Source organism: Trachemys scripta, chromosome 5 (genome assembly GCF_013100865.1).
Source record: "Trachemys scripta elegans isolate TJP31775 chromosome 5, CAS_Tse_1.0, whole genome shotgun sequence".
NCBI classification, from domain to species: Eukaryota; Metazoa; Chordata; order Testudines; family Emydidae; genus Trachemys; species Trachemys scripta.
This window is the reverse complement of record NC_048302.1, coordinates 56154938-56174703: the sequence shown is the minus strand read 5'-3', so window position 1 is coordinate 56174703 and position 19766 is coordinate 56154938. Positions and strand designations below refer to the sequence as shown.

At 38.4% G+C, this 19766-nt stretch overlaps 1 protein-coding gene across 1 annotated transcript in view; it reads right to left on the bottom strand.

Annotated features, from left to right (window-relative positions):
- DCLK2 (doublecortin like kinase 2) overlaps positions 1 to 19766 on the bottom strand; it is a 121766-nt gene that overhangs the window by 65693 nt on the left and 36307 nt on the right. The window contains exons 3-5 of the mRNA XM_034771512.1: positions 8832 to 8936; positions 7231 to 7281; positions 3668 to 3762 (exon numbers count right to left, since the gene is read on the bottom strand). Coding sequence (XP_034627403.1) covers positions 3668 to 3762; positions 7231 to 7281; positions 8832 to 8936 — 251 coding nt within the window. The remainder of the gene's footprint in view (positions 1 to 3667; positions 3763 to 7230; positions 7282 to 8831; positions 8937 to 19766) is intronic.

Sequence of the window (19766 nt, the reverse complement as noted above, 5' to 3'; positions counted from 1 at the left end):
TTTTAAGAACACTTTCATTGACAAAACCAATGTGAGATTTCTAACTATAGCTACAGCATTCAACCCAACATTTAAGAATCTGAAGTGCCTTCCAAAATCTGAGAGGGATGAGGTATGGAGCATGCTTTCAGAAATCTTAAAAGAGCAAACACTCTGATGTGGAAATTACAGAACCCAAACCACCAAAAAAGAAAATCAACCTTCTGCTGGTGGCTTCTGACTCGGATGATGAAAGTGAACATGCATCAGTCCGCTCAGCTTTGGATAGTTATTGAACAGAACCCGTCATCAGCATGGATGCATGTCCTCTGGAATCGTGGTTGAAGCATGAAGGGATATATGAATCTTTAGCACATCTGGCACATAAATATCTTGTGACACTGGCTACAACAGGGCCACATGAACACCTGAATTAGCACAATGACATTCTGGATGAAAGTTTATCAGGGCAGAAAAAAGCCCCTCTATAAAAAGATAAGCTGTTCTTCTTTCAAGAGTTTGTTTCCTGTGATTGGTTTTCTGTCCCTGAGAGTACCATTTCCATGGATCCAGTACACTGAGAAGGAGAGGGAAATCCTTGGGGAGTGAAACAATTCTTCATTTTGCTTTGAAGGAAAAGTGGTATGAAGAGAATATGATGTAAGGGTCAAGGTCTGTGATCAAGAAAGAAAAATTGCTACTAAAGTCACTATGATTTGCTATTTTACTGCCCTGATGTCTGGAATTATCACTCAAGCTCTGCCCTGGTCTTTAGCATTTATTATCCAACTTCAAGCCTATGGTGAAATACGCCATGTACTTAATTTGCCATATACTTTGCTCTGGAGATCAAGAAGCTATTGGCGTTGCAAGGGTATTGTGTTTGCAGCTGCTATTCCTGCATGATCATTTCAATAAGTTGAAAATCAACCCTGATTTGTTCTCTTCTTCCAGACAAAAAGACCTCATCATAATTGTCCCCAATTATTATGCAACACTAGACACTGTTACCAGAATTGTTATCCACTTTAATCAAAGAAACGACAGTTTATTTTCTATACAGAATATCAATTGCCATTGAAAAGGGGAGCTCAATCAGCAGTACAGCATTCGTAAGTAACCGTAACTTGTCTTTTTTATAAAACTGTGGAGTAGAATGAGCATTTGGGTCTGGGTTTTAAAAACCTTAAAAAAACAAAAACAAGAAGCGAAGTGTCATAGGAGAACCCTGCCCTTTGAATTCCTGAGAGCTACTGCATGAATTGTTGCACGTGCACACACACAAAACCACTAGCAATTTTTTAAATACCTTCTTAATTCTGTCTGTTAATATTCTACATATTAATACACATGCCTACAATGAAATCAGCAGCCAAAACATTAACTTTTCAAACAAACCAACCCTCAGCATATCATCTTGTGCCTTCAATGTGATAAATGTTCTGTCATAGTTTCAACATCTGCATTTTTTCCTCAGCTGCAATCACGGTCACTTCCTGGACAAAAACAACGAGGAGTCCTTGTGGCGCCTTAGAGACTAACAAAATTTATTTATTATTAAGGTGCCACAAGGACTCTTCGTTGTTTTTGCTGATACAGACTAACACGGCTACCACTCTGAAACCTGTCACTTCCTGGACAACGATTCCTTGCACCTTTAATACAAGTGCAGGAAGCCAGCCTGTGCATGTAAGAGCACAGTGTGCAACAGAGGACATCACAGTGGGATATAGCAAGGACTGCAAAGGCCCAGCAAAACAATAAAATTGAATTTTTCTTTTTCATAGATGGACAGGTCAAACCAAACACAAATACAATGGCCTCCTAAAAAGCACAGGTATAACTGTGTTACAATATTTCTCTTACTATTTTTATGTCAATTCTTTGACTCTCATGCATGCATGTTGGAATACTTCCCAGAAACAGATGAGTGTTGGGAATACATCCCAGAAACAGAAACAAGTGTTGTGACAGAATGCATTAACTCCTTTTGGCATTGACCCCAAGATGAACCAGCTAAGCATACCCATCTCTCTAGTGACCAAAACACAGCTGGAGTCTACTTCTGAATAGCTGCATACCAGTGGGAAAAATGAGAGGTAGCTACTACTTTGGTAGGTACTTTATGTTTTTTGGATGATTAGTTTGTTTTTGCCATTTTTCAACTCTGATGATGCATGCATGGCTTATTTGACATGAAAATCCAATAGTACCAAGTATCGACTGAATTCAAAAATGGAAAATTACTGCAGAAGCTACTTGAGTGAAACTGACAGTGAAAGGGAGAAAGGACTTTCCACTTGATTAAAAATAGCTTGTTATGATCAGAAATTATCTCTATTAAAAGCAATCAGAATAGTAATTATTTATAATTCTACATTAGTAATTTCATTGAGGTAAATGAGATAAAGCAGAAGAAATTGTTAAAATGCAGAAGCTGAAAAATCTTGTAAATAAGATACCCTCAATTCCACCAATATTGGTGTTTTATACCATAAGCAACTTCAGGATACAATACTGGAGATTTTTTGAGCCAAATTCTGATTTAAGTTACAAGTAAAAACTGCTATTGCTCCTACACACACGTCATTTTTTCAAAGACAGAGTGCATAGCAAGAGATCAGTCTAAGCCCGTGTGCGAAGAGAAACTAGTATAGCTCAGCACTGTAGACTCAATGCAAGAGAAGCACATCAAAATTACTGCCAAGAACCAAGTAATTTAAGAATATACTGGAACTTATCACGTCAATCAAAATTCCTTTCTAGCAGGCTCACTGGGGAAGCCTGCCAGAAATCAGTGCAATATGCAGTCGAAATAGACAAAGATTCAATAATAATTAGTATGTCAAAAAACCCAAACCTGAGTACCACTCTAATTGTGATCTGTCCTTTCTATGCTCTCTAAATTGAGACAATTATGTTTGATGAAATTATGCATCCTCTTTACAACCATTATGTTCAACAATGGGAGCTGCAACTTAGAATGATCAGGGAGTGAATCCTCTAGTGCACTTGGAGAAATGCTGCAATTTATGTATTCACTAGAAAATTCTCCTACAAAAGACAGTAGCAAAAGTCTCACCACCATTCTAGTCCCACACATAAGGTAACAGGGCCAGAGCCCTGGTAAAGGGAAAGCCATGGTTTCACTAGGGGAGGATTCTCTTGGTGCAGGCACTGTGGAAGCCCGCCAGCTGTAAGGCTGCCCTCAGAGAATCCCCTAATAAGCCCTAATGTAAGGGGCAGGAAGAGTTTGCCAGGGGCGAGAGGGGCATGTTGGGGTGGGGCAGCAGCATGCAGTGTTGCAGCCCATAGAGCAGCCCTGGGAGGTTACTGGAGCTTTAGGCTTTCTAAGTTGCATGGGAAGGGAGGGATCAAGTAGGCACAGAGATGGCTCAAAGCCACCAGTGCCCCCCCGTGCCCCCATAGACTCAGAGTTCTGCGCTGTACCTCAGAGAGGTACATCACAGAATCTCACCCCAAATCTGCCAAGTAACTTAAATCAATAATTAAACCAGCAAGAATGGCTTATGGTCTAGAAATAGTTTTTGATTTCTTGTAGGTATATACATACTTTTGATTTTTATTCTTGATCACCACCTAGAACTTTGTTCCATTAGTAAGGGGTTGATTATTAGCATGAAAGTTTCAGTTTCTGCTGCAAAAGACCAAGGTGTGCAATACCTACCTTGAGTCCCCGAAAGCTCCCCGGGCTGGTTGGTGAAGAGCTGGAGGACTTAGTAGATTTTGGAGTGGATATCTGGCTGCTGGGTGTTCCATTGACTGACCAGAGCAACAAAGGCAACCAAGAGGAAGAAAAGATTATTAAAAAGATAAAAACACAAATGCCTTTTGCAATATAATGTGCCTCTCTGAGGTATTATCTGAGTTTACTCACATAAAGACCAAATAGGCCCAATCCCAGCATCTCAGAAAGAATCATAAAGTCCAATACAGTATCCTTTGCTCACTCAAACACCCATTGGCTGGAAATTGGCTGCATCCTTTGCACATACAAAACACTGCATTTCTATTCCGGTTTCACGAGAGCCAGTCTGCCTGTTGCCAATGGAAGGTTTGGGTACACAAAGATAGGAGGATTGGGTCTTTAAGTTGCATAATTTATTGTGGTATCATAACAAAATATTAAAGAGATACAATTCAGGTTGCCAAAATTTGACCTCCCTTTTCCTCTTCCCCATTTGCAAAGTCAACTTAGTACTTTATAGGTGATTTGTGTTTTCATTTAAAATAAAATGTGTGTGTTTTGGGGACCAACCCGTACTAGACTACAGGTTCTTAACTGAACCCTTAATAATAGAGCATTGTGTGTAGGAAAAACATTTTCCAAAAAAGTTAACATTTCAATTTTGAACTTTCAAGGAGTTACTATAAAGCATCAATGAGAAAATTCTCAGCTAACAGAAAAATTCTCCCTCCCCACAATCTCTGATGTCAAGAACCTACCCATTTTAACCCCTCTAATTATTCAGGACCTAATAAAACCTCCACTGTACTTCTATTGGCTTGAGGGGCAGTTAGCTCAGGTCCTACATTCTTCCAAAAAAGGGCTAAATCGGTGTCATTCATAATATTGACCAAAGGAGTCTCTATTAAATGATGCAATGTATTGCTTCTGCATCCAATCCTTGTTTGCCCGAGGAGAGGAAAAACTGATCAGGAAACTAAAGAGCAAAAAAAATAACACCACTTCACAGTGGGAGAAAGTTTCTCCTTTAAGAAAAACAAAAACCTGCCAACAAAACATTTTGTTTCCATGGAAACACAAGTAACCACCTACACTTTTTCAGATGTGTGAAGAATTTCTCTAATGGGCTATGCACTACTCTTTTAAGCACCATCATTGTTTTTTGCTGTGCGAATGCCAGCCAACATACAATACTGAACTTCTCTGGGAACTGAGGAGTCTTCCTACACAGCTCCATTTTATTTTGTAATGCTTGAACAGTTGTGATCTCAGTGGTTACTGTGACTACACAGCAGCTCCACAGCCTTAACAAATGATCCTCCCAAATGTGCATGATGCTAGGTTAAAAATTAAGCACCATTTATCTAGGGAATCGGTCTTCTTGGAATCTGATGACCATCCCAGTTTTATTCCTGACTCTGCTATTGAATCACTAAGGGGTTGATCCTACATTACTAACATCAATGAAAGTTTTACTACTGGCTTTAAAGAGAGCAGGACCAAGCACCTTATGACCCCGGACAAGTCACTCTGGAGGAGATTTTCAAAAACATCTAAATGGTGCACAAGTCCCACTGAATGTCCCTTAGAGTCTTGGGAAGATCTCCTCTCTCACTCTTACTCAGACATCCCTTCCACAAAATGGGGATAATAACGCTTCCTTAATTTCATAAATTGCATGAAAAGGCTTAAGTGTTAGTTATTATTTTATACTGTACACTTCCTGGAAAGCCATATAAGAACTTCAATTTTAAAATTCTATCAGTAAAACAAAAAACAAAAACAAAAACAGCCTGTGAACATAAAAGAAGGTTGTGTAGAGAATTCTGCCTGAAATCAGTTAAATAGTGCTATAGGAGCAGAAATGGTCACTTTTATTAATAAACTCATTTTACATAGTTTATAGGAAGCTCACAATCTTGTGCCTGCCTTGGTATGTTTGGGCAGCCCTGCCTATGTGATAACTTTTACCTCGGTTTGTAACCAGTTAGTACCATATTTGTCTCTAAACCATTACATGCACAGCATGGTAAACACTTCGTCACTGTGTCAGCTGACCATATTTTGCCATTGTCAGAGGCCTAGGCCGGGACATGGTTGTCTCCCTGTAACTCATTCATAAAACTCAGGTTAGGTGTGGAAAGGACCCCTAACCAGGTCTGTGCAATGGTTTGCCAACTGGTTTTCCTTCCTCCCAGCAATCTGAAGTAAGACATCCCAGAGTACATTGCCCCTTGGGCTGCTGGTGTTGTTCTGCATGCTGCTCTCCCCCGACTCTAATCCCTTGCAGATGCAGTATAGGATAGCTGCCCAAGAGATGTTTAGTAGCTACACAGTATTGTGCTGGAGACAACACAAGAAGAGACTGACCTGTGGATAGATCTCAACCATGTTTTCTGCAACCACTCTGGATGAGTGCTAGAACATAGTTGTAACTCTAGTGAGAACAGATCCGTAGGGCCCAATCCTGGGGAGAGGGGCTGAGCCCCCTCAGCCCCAAGAAGTGGAGATGTCACATGGACGGACTTTAAGGAAAAGGAGGAAAGCAGCTGCCAATTGAAACTGCAATACCTTCCTTTGACATTCTCAATAAAAAGAGTCAGTCATACTTTTATGTATTTCTAACTTGTTTGTTGCTGCTGATTGTTGCGCGAGTACACAAAGCTTTTCTTTTCTAAATCAGTTCTCCAGTTGTAGGCACTTTAGGAGCAGGGTTTGTGTCTTTCTATATAATGTGTGGTAGCAGCAAGCACATTTTGAGTATGAGTTATAATACAAATAAATACATTTCCTTTTCCCCAGTTCCTTAAATGGAATATGCAATGCCACAATTAAACAACACTAAAAGATTTTTTAAATTTGTATTTCCAGTGTGGTCCAATTTTGTAAGCCACTTGCCAATTAAGAATATATATATTTATGTGGGAAATGGAGGTGGTTGGGGTTTTTTTTTGTTTAGGACACGGCTGACCCATTTTTCCACATAAATACATTGTCAGATTGTAGATCTAGGACTTAGACTTAAACAGCAGAGATCCAAGAAAAACTATATTTATTTCATTTGCTTCACAAAAAGTTGGAAAACATATAGGGCCTGACTTGTTCTGATGAAAGTTAGTAGCAAATCAGTCCCACATTATTCTGAATTTAGCTACATTTTCAGCAATTCTCTGTCTCAGCTCCAGCTAATCTTGTCTGGTGGTGTTGATTAAAATTTCTCATTATCACACACTCTAGAATGACTATATACATTCATGGCTTGGAAGGCTGCTTCTCTATATATAGTCAAATTATACCTTAATAAATCTAATTTTACTGCACTGTCTGCAGATGTCTGGCAGTTACAAGCATCACTCACACTCTCAATCTCTTGCCCACTCAAAGACCTACAGCAACAAGTAGGATAGATCCAATGTGCTTTTGTTTTCCAGAGCACAAAATGTGTGTAGCAAACTGTAATACATTCATGGAAATGGAGAGAAGGGTAAATGGAAAGGTAAGAGGCATGATGGTGAGATAAAGCCATAATAATAATGGCTCACCTGGGGATTTTGCTGTAGAATAAGCACTGGAGTAGTGGCCACCCCTCTTTACTGCACTCATTCATTTGACACAAAGGAGAAAGACATTAAGGAGAGAAGTTATTCAGCATACACACAAAGGAAGAAGGGAAATGCACAAGCAACAACCACCACCAAAAACTGAAAGAGAAAGTATGGTAAGTATAAGCATAAATACCAAACAATTGGGGTAAAAACCTCAAATCATCTAAGTGATCAAGGTGCCGAAGTCCCAATCATGATTTCAGAGCCTAGAGTCCCATTAAAAGACATTCAATAGGACTGAGACTCCTAAGTCACTTTTCAAAACAGGACATTTGGCACCTCAACCACTTAAGCACTTTTGAAATTTTTACCCTTTGTTTTTATGTAAAGGTTTGAGCAGAATAAAGTTTTAGACTGAAAACTTTGGTGCACAACCTGTCTACTTGGGTCTGTGGACATTGCTTAGCACATTCTGAGCTTTATTAGAGTATAAATAAATCATAAAATGAAAATATTAGTACTAATCGCTACATTTTGAACTAAATTAATTGAAGAGTTACACCCCATACAACCCCAATGAAGTTAACAGGCTTGCATGATGTATGTGTACATCAGTTATGAAATCAGCCTTTTATGTACTGCCCTTTCTTTTCTTATGATTATAGTTGTTCTCTGAAACTAAAAAAAATCCTACTTTTACTTGTGATACAAAAGACACAAAATGACAATGAAAATCACTCTACAAGGCAGTAAATATTGATTTGAAAATAATAAAATAGGATCATATTCTGTCTTTGATATGCACACAGGAACTGCACATATAACCACAATCAGAACATGGCACTATATATTTTAATATTCAATGGCTCAATGCCAGTGTCACTTTTCCCCAGTGGAGAGAAAAAACATTTGAATTTTGCTGTATTTTGGGGTGGGGATGAGGGAAAACCACAACAACTTATGAGGTAAAAGGTAAAAGCAAAATTTTTCCCATTTTTCTCATTTTCAAGTAAAAATACCCAATGCTTGGAAATGTGCTATTCAGTCAGACTAGCAACAGGTGAAGAGACAATGTGGACATTACTATAAAATGACAGGAAGTATGAGAAGAAAAGGTGTTTATGCAATTTCACAGGGCAACTTACAACAGCTCAAAGAAGCAAACTGCTATATTTTGACAGTGTTCAATATATGAAAGGGGAAAAACCCTAAATTTGAAACACAGAAGGGTATATTTTTAATGTAATGAATGGGGATTTAACCAGATGATCCCATTTCAGTTAATAGGGGTCTTCTGCAAATCCAACTCCATGCTGAAAATTTATCCTTAAATGTACAATTAGCACAAGCCACTGTAAACATTCACAAATTCAAACCTTTTTGGCTTATAATGAAAAAGAATCTCTTTTCTTTACAGGATGCAGAATAAATGCATTTCAGTGTATAAAATCTATGTGGCATAACTTGGCGTTTCAGGTTCTTCATCATGAAATACATGACATTTCCACTTCATAAAAAGATGGCAATCTTTTAAGTCCATTCAACAAATTACAAGTTTCATATGCTCTGAATATTCAGCTATTTTCTTATAATTGTACCTGAAGCAGGTGACTTGCTTCGACGTGAGGGTCCTGGGCTTTTGGATCCAGATTGTCTTGGTGTACCAGGTGAACGGGAATATGACGACTTCATAACACGACATTCTGGAAGGAAACAGATGGAGTTTGGAAAATATTTCAGTGTATGGATTCAATTCTAAATCAGACCACCTACGGTAGTAGTTTATTGCCCATGAAATAAACTTATATTTTCCAAACATTTCTGCCAAATTAAATAAAACTAATTTACAGAAGAATCCAAAAAAAACCTAACCCACATATTATATAAATTCTATTTTGAATTGGCCAAATACTGAAATATTCTGAATGCAGTACTTCTCCATGCCTTGAAGTTGAATTCATAGTACAATTCAAATTTGTATCTAGACATATGTGAGACAGTGAAGTGGATGGAGTGGTTCTTCTGATGCCTCATCAACCTCTGTAATGACAGTTCTATATAATACAGCATCACACATGCTGGAACACATGTTGACACACTGGAAATCTTGTTAACTGGACTGAAACCTGCGCCTTCTGCCTCTTCAAGCCAATTTCATTTTAGCCTAACTCTAAGACAGTTGGTTTATTTTTGCCAGAAGTGCAGTGCCATTCCTACCAATTTTCAGAGGAAGTGAGAAATGCCTACGGACACCAAAGGGCAGAGCCAATAAAGTTATCTTCTCCCACCCACCTATCACATACATCTATTAATAAAGGGAAGCCAAGAGACAAAAGGAACCAATATTCTCACACACACACACACACACACACACACACACACACACTGCCTTCTTGNAAAAAAAAAAAACCATCAGCTTTCCCCGTGTTCTAAAGAATGTATGCATGAACTTGGCTGACTTGATTTCCTTTCAAAGTTCCTTTAGGTGGCACATATAACAACATCACTACAATCTGCTGCCATACTAAGTACCTGGAGCTTGCAAATGTACGCGGCTCCCTGGAGACAATACACAAACAGTGGTTTTCCAAGCAAAGGCTGTGACTCCATACAGTTATACAACCTTGAAATGGTTGGTTCAGGTCAGCAGAGAAAGGAGAATAAGCTATGAGACCAGCAACAAAAGAAAAAGAGGTGGAAACCCAGGGAGACCCTTTGTCATTTAAAGGTAGTTAATGTAACATTTTTACAATTAACTGGGAGGTTTTTTGAAGTTTAATTTTTATGGCTTTCAATTTGATCTGCTAAATTCAAATGAGTACAAGAAAATGGATATTCAGATTCCTATAAAAAATAAAAATTAAGCTACAATTAATTTTTTTAAATCTATCAGGAGGTTCAGGAGCCAAGGTGATTTCATGGTGTTAAGTAATACTTTAAATACTGATATCAGTGTTGCTGTGCCAAAGCTCTGGGAAGCCACCTGATGCACTGAAGTATCAGAGGGGTAGCCGTGTTAGTCTGAATCTGTAAAAAGCAACAGAGGGTCCTGTGGCGCCTTTGAGACTAGCAGAAGTACTGGGAGCATAAGCTTTCGTGGGTAAGAACCTCACTTCTTCTGATGCACTGAGATACCACTGAGTCTACCTGTTCTGCCAGCATGAGCCCCCTTTAACCTGTCTTGCTGAACCAGGCTCTTAAAACCTCCTCTAACACATGCACAGGCAGGGCCACACTCAGCTGCAGATCAGCTCTGGGAAGACTCCACTTAAGGAACTTGCTCCAGCACTCAGATGTCCACCTCTCTTTGAGTACAGACCCAAAGATATATTATTAAATTCACATCTTTCCTCAATGTGGAGGAGGGTGTACACAACTCCTCCCCCACCCCCAGTTAGAAATCACATAAACTGGGTTATATTGTAAACCAGAAATAAATGTATTAACTCTAACAAGTCTATTTTAAGTAGTTAAGGAAGTAGCAGACAGAACAAGGAAGATTACTAAGAAAATAAAACAGAGCACACAAACTAAGCTTAACACACTAAAGAAACCAGTTACATGCAAGTTCTCACCCTAAATGTGGTTTTAATAATCTTCTTGCCAGGCCAGACACCCTTGCAGCCTGGGCCGAGTTCTTTCCCCCTGTTTAGTCTTAGTTGTTTCCAGCAGTCATCTTGGGTGAGGTAGCAGGGAGAACCGATTACCTGGATTACCTCTCTCCCCACTCTTAAATAGGATTTGCATAAGGCAGGAGTCCTTTGTTTCCTAGTTTGACCCCCTCCCTTCCCTTACAGTGAAAGTTACAAGTCCTCCTAGGTAATGTTTTAGTATCAGGTGACAAGACCACCTGACCCTGTAAGATCACAGCATCCATGAGTCAGTGGCAGTATGGAGGGTCCACAGGAAGGCCAAGTTTTTCCACAGTCTATTGTCCTTGCTGATGGGCCATCCGCCTTGTCTGGCTTTTCCATTGTTGTACTTGAAATGTTAGCAGTGGGCATCACCCAAAGTAGCACAGTTGAAATACAGATACATACTCAATATTCTTAACTTCAGATACAGAAATGATACAGGCATACACATTGGATAATCACATTCAGTAAGTCATAACCTTTCTAATGATATCTCACATGAGCCATCTTGCATAAAGTATTGCAGTTATGTCATTCATATCATAAGCATATTTTCATAAAGAATATGGAATGACAAGTCACAGCTGTTGTTCTTGTGCTCTCAAGGCTGCCCCTCAAATTTCCCCTGATTGGGAGAGCTGGGTGTGCAAAGGATGCAGGATGTATTTTTTTCCTCCATGTTGTCCCTTAGAATTGCCAACCCTCCAGGACTGTCCTGAAGTCTCCAGGAATTAAAGATTTATCTTTAATTAAAGAAGTCATGTGATGAAACTGCCAGGAATACATCATTTTTAAATTACACTGTGCGTTACATTTTTATTACCATAATATTAACAGTAGTTTGCGTATTTGCTGCCAGGGACTTTCATTTGCTTGCTGTGTAACCTGGAACAAAATTCAGGGTTGATTTTTTTAAACATGTAAAAATACAATTTTGTCACAACTTGCAGCTAATGCAGGTGAGATGTTCAAAGGGACCAGCTCTCAGAGTAAGAAACCAAGGAAATGGTTGGTTGAGCTATTAGGCCATAGGGAAAAGTGGAGACCTTACATCTTTGCAGACTGAAGTACCCTTCACGTGTGTCCTCCTTTCCCCTTTCAGGGGGAGGGCAAAAGGATTCAGATGTGGGTTGAATCCTAGGGGTTAAGCTGAAAGGGGCCAACCCTGAATATTGATTATTTGGCAAGGAAGCCAAATAATATAGCATCAGACACAAGTACATACCTGATATTTTGGGGATCAGAGTTAGTCCCCTTCATTAAAGATGATAAAGTTCCAGCTTTCTGCTCTAAAATCCATCCATGCATTTCAATCTTGGGTGGCTAATCTAAGAGTATTCAGCAGGTGTTTTCTAAACGCATCACCTTCCTTGTTTTGCTCATCATGATGCTTTCACCTCAATTTACTCATAAACACAAATATAGTGCTTGTCATTTGATTTAGATAACTCAATAATATAACCTAAGTATTTGTGGTCTATGTAATACACGTATATGGTATGCTGTTATATATGACCAAGTCATAGCCGGATATCCAGTCATAGCCTTACAAAGGAATTATTGTCCCAGTAATGAATTCTTCCTGAGATGTGGATCCACTGATTTTTGTCTTTCACAAAATGAGGGTTAGGCAAGAATAGATGATCAAATATGGTCTTTAAAATAACTCGTTTTTAAGATGACAAAAACTTATAAACAGCAATTTTAGGGCCCATCCAACTGATCCTCCTCCTCCTCTTCCTGTGGGTGAGTCTTCCCTTACAGATTTATTCCCCTGCGTGGAAATGACAACAATGCAAGCAGCTCGAATTTTAACTTCCAATACAAAGAAGTGTTCTTAAGCTGTTCAATGCATACTGCAGAACATGCTTTGGGATTCTGGCCTTCTCCAATGAAAAAAGTTAACTCTGGACACAACAGCAACAAGTTTTAGATGCTAACAGTCCAGAGTTAGTAGTTACTCTATGTAATTGTTAATACAAAAACACAGTAGGAAGCAAGGATAAGCACAAAGAGATTACTGTTCCAATAAATTGATATAAAGTATTGGTTCAAACATTATTGTTTCCAGGGCACTGTAATGCAATCAGTTTTATTTGTACAGAATATTAATTCAGTGCAGCTTTGAGTTATACCTTTTCATAAAACACACTTCCTTGACTACAGAATAACAAAAAGAAGAAGTTCTTCTGATCTGTTCACTGCAAAAAAATGTAAATAGTCTTTTTGAATAAGATTAAAAAGATAGCTTTCATTAACCAGCATAGTAGACACCAACACATTCACTCTTGATACATGGTTAAAAAAAAAGTATTTTAACAAAAATGTATGAATGCATGTTATATAGAGAAGAAAAAAAGCTTAGTGGAAATAAAACACAATCTTAAAGCTCCAGATATGATCACCATAAATGCTTGCCATCTCCTTCTATATTAGGGTGACCAGATGTCCAGATTTAATAGGGACAGTCCCGATATTTGGGGGGGTTCTTATATAGGCGCCTATTCCCGCCGCCCTCTGTCCCGATTTTTCACACTTGCTATCTGGTCACCCTATTCTATATACATGTAATAGGAAAACACAACTAACTACCAGCTTATTACCAACAGAAAGCATAGTGAATTAGAAATGAGCTCAAAAGTCAACGTCTGGAACCAGAGCCAAAACTCACTCAACCCAAAGTTCAGGATTGTTTGGACCATGGCTGCTGGACAGCCTAAAGGGCAAGGGTTATTGTCCGGCTACACCGGAAGATAGACAGGAGGCAATGGATGGGATTTAATGAGGCTGCAAGTTTATTCACTTAACACATCTGGGAATACCCAGCAATAAATCATACAGTGCCTGTCATCATTCTTTCCTTAACCCTCTTCACTTATCTGGGAGGGATGCCGTCAGACCATCCCCTTCCCAAGCTGGTCACAACTAGCTCTTTACTGGGACCCCATCATCCTCCCTTTGTTTGAGGGTTAAGAAGGCTATAAAAGGAAGGAGGTTGGCTCCCTGCTATACTAGATGTTAGGAGCCCAGAACCCCCTTTCCTTCAGGGATGGTTTCCTCTAAATCTCTCTCCAATCCATGTTCTCTGATAACTGTATCCTATCTATAACAAGTGCCTGCACTGGAAATCTGCACCTTTTTATAATTAAGTTACAATGTTTTAACCTAACCTTCCTGACTCCCCCAAGTGTTCTTGATGTGCTGTGGAAAGGCAAAAATCCCCATTCTGCCTCAGCCAGTCTGGCACCAAGGGAAAAATCCTCCCCCCCAGTATAAAGGCGACTAGTGTAATGCCCCTAGCGCATCATGAAGAAAGCCAGCCCTACTCTGATTCCAAGAGTGGGAATTGCTAGCCAGACTGCAGCAAGAGAGGGCTTCTCCAGAGCTGTCCGCAGTATGTTTCTCCTCATCTTCAGTCACCTAGAAGGTCAGTGCCCTCCCCTCCACCCACCCATACCTGGTTCAGCCACTTCCTGCTCTGTCCAGGTAAATTTTCTCCATCCTCCCTCTCTCCCACCAATTGCAGAGGAAGCCCCCTATAGGGCCACAATGCCTCCTTACAGCTAGCTGGATAAAGAACCCAACACATACAGTTGCTGTGAGCACATTCAATATCTGAATCTAAACATCTGTCTGAAGTTCAGAACATATCTGAAGTTCAGAGGCATTTAGATCTGGTACCAGGCTCCAATTACTTTTTTTTTTTTTTTTTTTTTTTTAAACCACTAGTGCCAACTATGTACTAGATGCTTTCCATACACTTAAGAATGATGATCCTTGCTCTGGAGAATTCATTAACCATCAATATCTGAAGATAATAAACCTAGAGAGCTAGCTAACAGTTGATGTATACAAAGTAAATTTTAGAAAATTTCTCTCCACTCCAATATGAAAAGAAAGTTCTTTTCAGATGTTTCTGTGAGGCAGTGAACTAGGGTGTGTCATGCTGGGTTTGCTCAATTTCACATCATTATGTGAACAGAAGTGAAAAAAAATGCTAGAAAATAAGTAGTTTATTTATTGTTCTATACTCTGAACACACAAAAACCAGCACACTCCAACAGTGATATCAGTAAGGTTTGTTACTGTCTTCCACTATCTTCTATTCAGCAATATCCATTTTTTTTTTTTTAAAACATACTCCGACTGAAGAGCAAATGGAAAACAGAGTTACTCCTGTCATACAAGGCCCTTCAAACTTAAAAACATTCAAATTCTATGTAATTTTAAAACAATTTACATTTCATGAGGAACAATGTGACACCTACATTTGCCCATTCTTTGGCTGATCCTGTCTTCTCAATGATTGTATTTATTCTACTTTCCCCAAATTCTACTTGAGGCAATAACTGTTACTGACAATCTCCTGAGTTTGTGTGTTTGCTGCAGTGATATCACAGTTCACTAAGCATATTTTTCACCCAGTGGCGGCAGTTTCAGATAAACATTTTTCTACACCTAACATATTTTGAGGCTTCTAAATAATTTAAACTTAAAAAAAAAAAATTATGAGTGGGGGGGAAAAGAGGAGCAACCACTTTTCGCACACTAGTTAATTTTTAGGTTAAAATTCACCAGTTCACCAGGCACTTCATCATGCTTAATCTCCATCACACCTGAACTATACGTCAGCTTTTATCAGACATCTACAGTATCTTCAGTGCATTGATAAAACACTTACAGACTGAGAATCAGTAAATCCGGACATAAGAAAAAACAAACAAACAAACACACACACACACACACACACACCACCACCTTCTGTACTCAATACACAGTGAGCAAAAATCTTACAGATAGAAATTAGAGAATTCTCATCTCTGGCAAGAATTGGAGGCATGAACATTGTTGTCTACCTAAGGCTAAAATAAAGAACAGAACATGGCACTGGAATACCTAAAAATGCTGGTAAAGTCATCATTTTTTGTCACTGCTCACATCTGAACAGTAGCACTCTAGAGTGTGTGTTCGGCCCTATATCTGGATATTAAAATATGAATGGAATTGCAAATTGTTGATTTGAATGAAAAGTTTTTTTGTTTTTTTTTAAAGTCAGCTTTCATCTGCAGAATTATAAATACAATCAACAATGTTATTGTGCTAGTGAAGAAGCAGCACAAAAGGAAATTGACTAGCAACAAAACTGGGACTGGACGGTTTATCTTCACTATCCACCTGAAGGAGAGAGAAATGATAAAAAGTCAGTTTAAACACAGCTTTAAAAAATAAACTACTCCAAATTCAGGGTCCAAACCAACCAAATATATCAATGGCCTTGACAACCAATCAAAGCCACATTTCTGAACTGAGAGCCAACTGACCTGCCATTTTTCTTGCTTTGTCTGGGGTTTATTTTGGACACTTCCAATAATTTAGTTTCAGAATGTTGACTTTGTATATAATATTTGTGAACCAAAAGAGATAATACTAGAATATCAATCTCAAGCCATGCTATGGCTTTTTAAAGTGCTTGATTTTGTTGTCATTTCCCTACATGTTGCTTTCCACTCCAACATACCCACAGAAAGTTTTTGGGTCCTTTTAGAAGACTGTGGGCTTAAATTTGCTTTTTTCAGAAACCCCAAGATTTGGGCAGTTTAGTGTAGTTTAAATCTGAGTAGCCAGAATAAACACTGGATTTTCAAGGTTTTATAGCTTGACTGTTCCAAATCGACGCATTTTGATAAATAAAATTGTCTACCTAAATATTTTATTCTCTATAGAAAAGAGTTTTAAGCTCCTTTTTTTTTTCCAATTAGAGTTGCAAAGAAAATATGTGGATGTAGTTTTCAAATGCTTTTGAGAAATAAAATATTGTAGGCAGCTTCCCTTACGAGTTTGTCAATTTTAGTTTTTTAGTTTTTTTTTTTTTTAAATGTCGTCTACAAAGGTAAGCTAGGGTTTTTAGTATTTTTGGGAAAACAAAAAATAAACTGCCAACTATTTTGAAGATGCAAGGTATTTAAATAAATAAAAATATTTATTGTCTAGCAAAGGTCTATCATTTCTTTAAGATATTACAATGGGAGTACAGCTAGACCAACACAACCCAAATGAAAATCTATGGAAACAAAACATAAGGAATCCAAAATAAAAGTTAAAAAGAACCAAGCCAACACATTATAGTTGATAACTTCTCCTTCCCCAAATGACTCTTAAAGTGCCTTCATATTTAAGCCCCCATCCAATTTCCAAGGAAGTCAGTGGGTGTCTTTCTAATGACTTCCATGGATGCTGAAATCAGGCCCTACACCCCTCTCCATGCACTATATTACACCCACTCCAGCACAAGCTAAATAAGGTTCCTCAGAGCTTGTTAATACCACTTTGCTTCAACTAGAAAGGGCTGCTATATAACATATTGAAGTTTCTAATCTATTAGGCCAGTATGACCACAAGGGTACCCTAATAACCTTAACACCACATGCGTGTAGCAGAGAGAGAGAGAGAGAGAGAGAGTCTTCCACGACTAAGTCCAAACTCTAGATGATGTTGCAGAACGTTGGGCAAACACACACTTAGCCCTCCACTACAGTGTAAATAAATACTGTACATTGTGAAAATTCATTCATTTGCACTTTGATTATTCATAAACATGACGACATTTTGCAGTGAGTTTGGATCAGACATAGAAATCCCAGGACTGTTGTCCTCCTCACTACAAGTATGCAATGTTTTCTGGTAGTAGAAAAAGGATGCTTTTGAGCAACTTACTGTTTTCTTCACAGAAACAAGAATACTGCTCAAGATGGGTACCAAAATAATTAGTATATATGGAAAAAAGTGTCAGCAAATGGTCTCAAAAATCTAAGTGCCAACTGTGCCTACAGATTCTTTCTATATTCTCCCCTCTTCTCAGGTTCTTCCCACAGAGAAAGCCCTTGCCATTTCTTTAAGTTCCAGCAAGTTTTGTATTTGTTTAATACAGTATTAACTTTAATCCGTTTGGTAGCTATCCAAATCAGGGGTATAGTTCCAACAACCATTCCTTCCTTAGACTTTGAAAGTAAAAATAAGTACAGTAGTGACCTCCTAAGGCTACTGTTTATGTATGCCCCAGCTCTTAAATGAAGCATTCTAAGCAGCTTTTGAGAACATCTGTTGTTTTTACTAGCTCTAGGTACAGTTTCACTGAGTGAAGTGGATCTCCTTGAGGCCCCATCAGTGACCCACTGACTGGAGTATTTATTTTTTCTACATTTAGAATCCCCAGCCTACCTCTTTTAGATGATCCACTGCAAGTGTCTTAGGTCTTATCCAGATTCAGAGTACAGAATAGTAATTATCTGCTAGTTCTTCTTTTGGAGTATCCTGCACTTACTGTCTGCAGTGTATTAAACTGGTTAGGAATACAATAGTATGACTCCTGAGGATCCCCCACGCCCAAAAGAGGCTATCCCATGAGCAACATTAAAGTAGAAAGCTATGGATCCACATAGATATTGATTTCCATTTTATAAAGCTAATAATAATAGTTTTTCTGAATGCAGTTATATCGGGAAAGCCCCAGAGGCACAGCGCTTTGATGGCCTGTTTATTCACAACTAAAGGAATGATGTCAGCATGTTTTTATAAAAATGTAATTGTATTAGAAAAATATTTGTAAGCTATATAGTATTACAGTAGAAGTTAAGTATGGTTATTTAGGGGCCCCATGCTCCCTTCTGCACCTACTCAGTATTTCCTAGATGTTCCCTACACTAACTGTAGGGAATACCACATTAAGGTAATATTTGAAATTGCTAATGGGTGACCACTGTAATAGTTTTTGTTCTAAAATTATTTAAGTATTTTCAGCAGTGTTGAAAATAAAACTTAAAAGGGACCGTTGTCACCTTGAAATCTGGTTATGAGTTACATCGAGTCAGTTAAAAGGAGCTTCATGTACATACATGAAATCCACTTAGCAATTTTTGTGATTTTATCTTAATCCTGTTGCTGTGTGAAAGACGCAAACAAAACAAAAACCAAGGTCTAGCTCCCACAAGTGACACTGCATGGGCAAATCCCTATGCCAGTGCTGAGCCACAATGAATTCAATAGGGCCGACCTATATAGGTTCCCCTTGCAGGATCAGGGCCCAATTGACTATAAAGGGGAAATGGTGAAAATGATTAGACAAAATGCTGGCAAATGCAGGAAGTAAACACACTGAAAACAGAAGGAAAGTTCATGTTTCCCCTGATCTATTTCACTTACCAGTAACACCTCAGATTACTGTAACAGTAGGTGCATTTTTTAAATTTGGCTGTGCACCTTAAAGTTCAGGATTTAAATAAATACAGCAGCCCTGAGTTTTCACATTGCTTTCTGAAAAATCGAAGTCTTGACTTGTGCATCAGTAAAGAAAGTCAGGTTAAAGGGGAGTATGATTAACAATTATTGTATATTATATACCCAGATTTCCAACCTACTTACAGATGCAGTGGTGTAACAAATTTTGGAGTCCCTTGCGGTTATCAAATTGTGCGATTTTAAAAAATAAATCTATTTCATCTTCTCTCTACATGATCTCCCCTTGGAAGCTTGTTTTATTCAAATATTTTTCCTCTTCTCTTTAAAAAAAAGTATCCATGACTGTTAGTTATTTCTGTTAGCAGATGATCAACATTATAAATGCAAATTGGACTAATTTTAACATACGATGAGAGCACTCTATTCAAATGCATCTATCCTCAGGCATGCATCACACAGTCCCCTTATCAATATATTTTGTCATTCAGCTCTTCACAAACGAATTCTCACAATCATTTGCCCAAGTCAAGGATTTTACCATGAATCCTGACTTATATCCAACATTAAGTTTTGGAAGCTTCAGACTGTTTGCTTTAAAAGCAAAAATGAAAATACTTCTATTAAAGTAAAAGCTATATGAATATATTGTTTCATGAGGTTTAT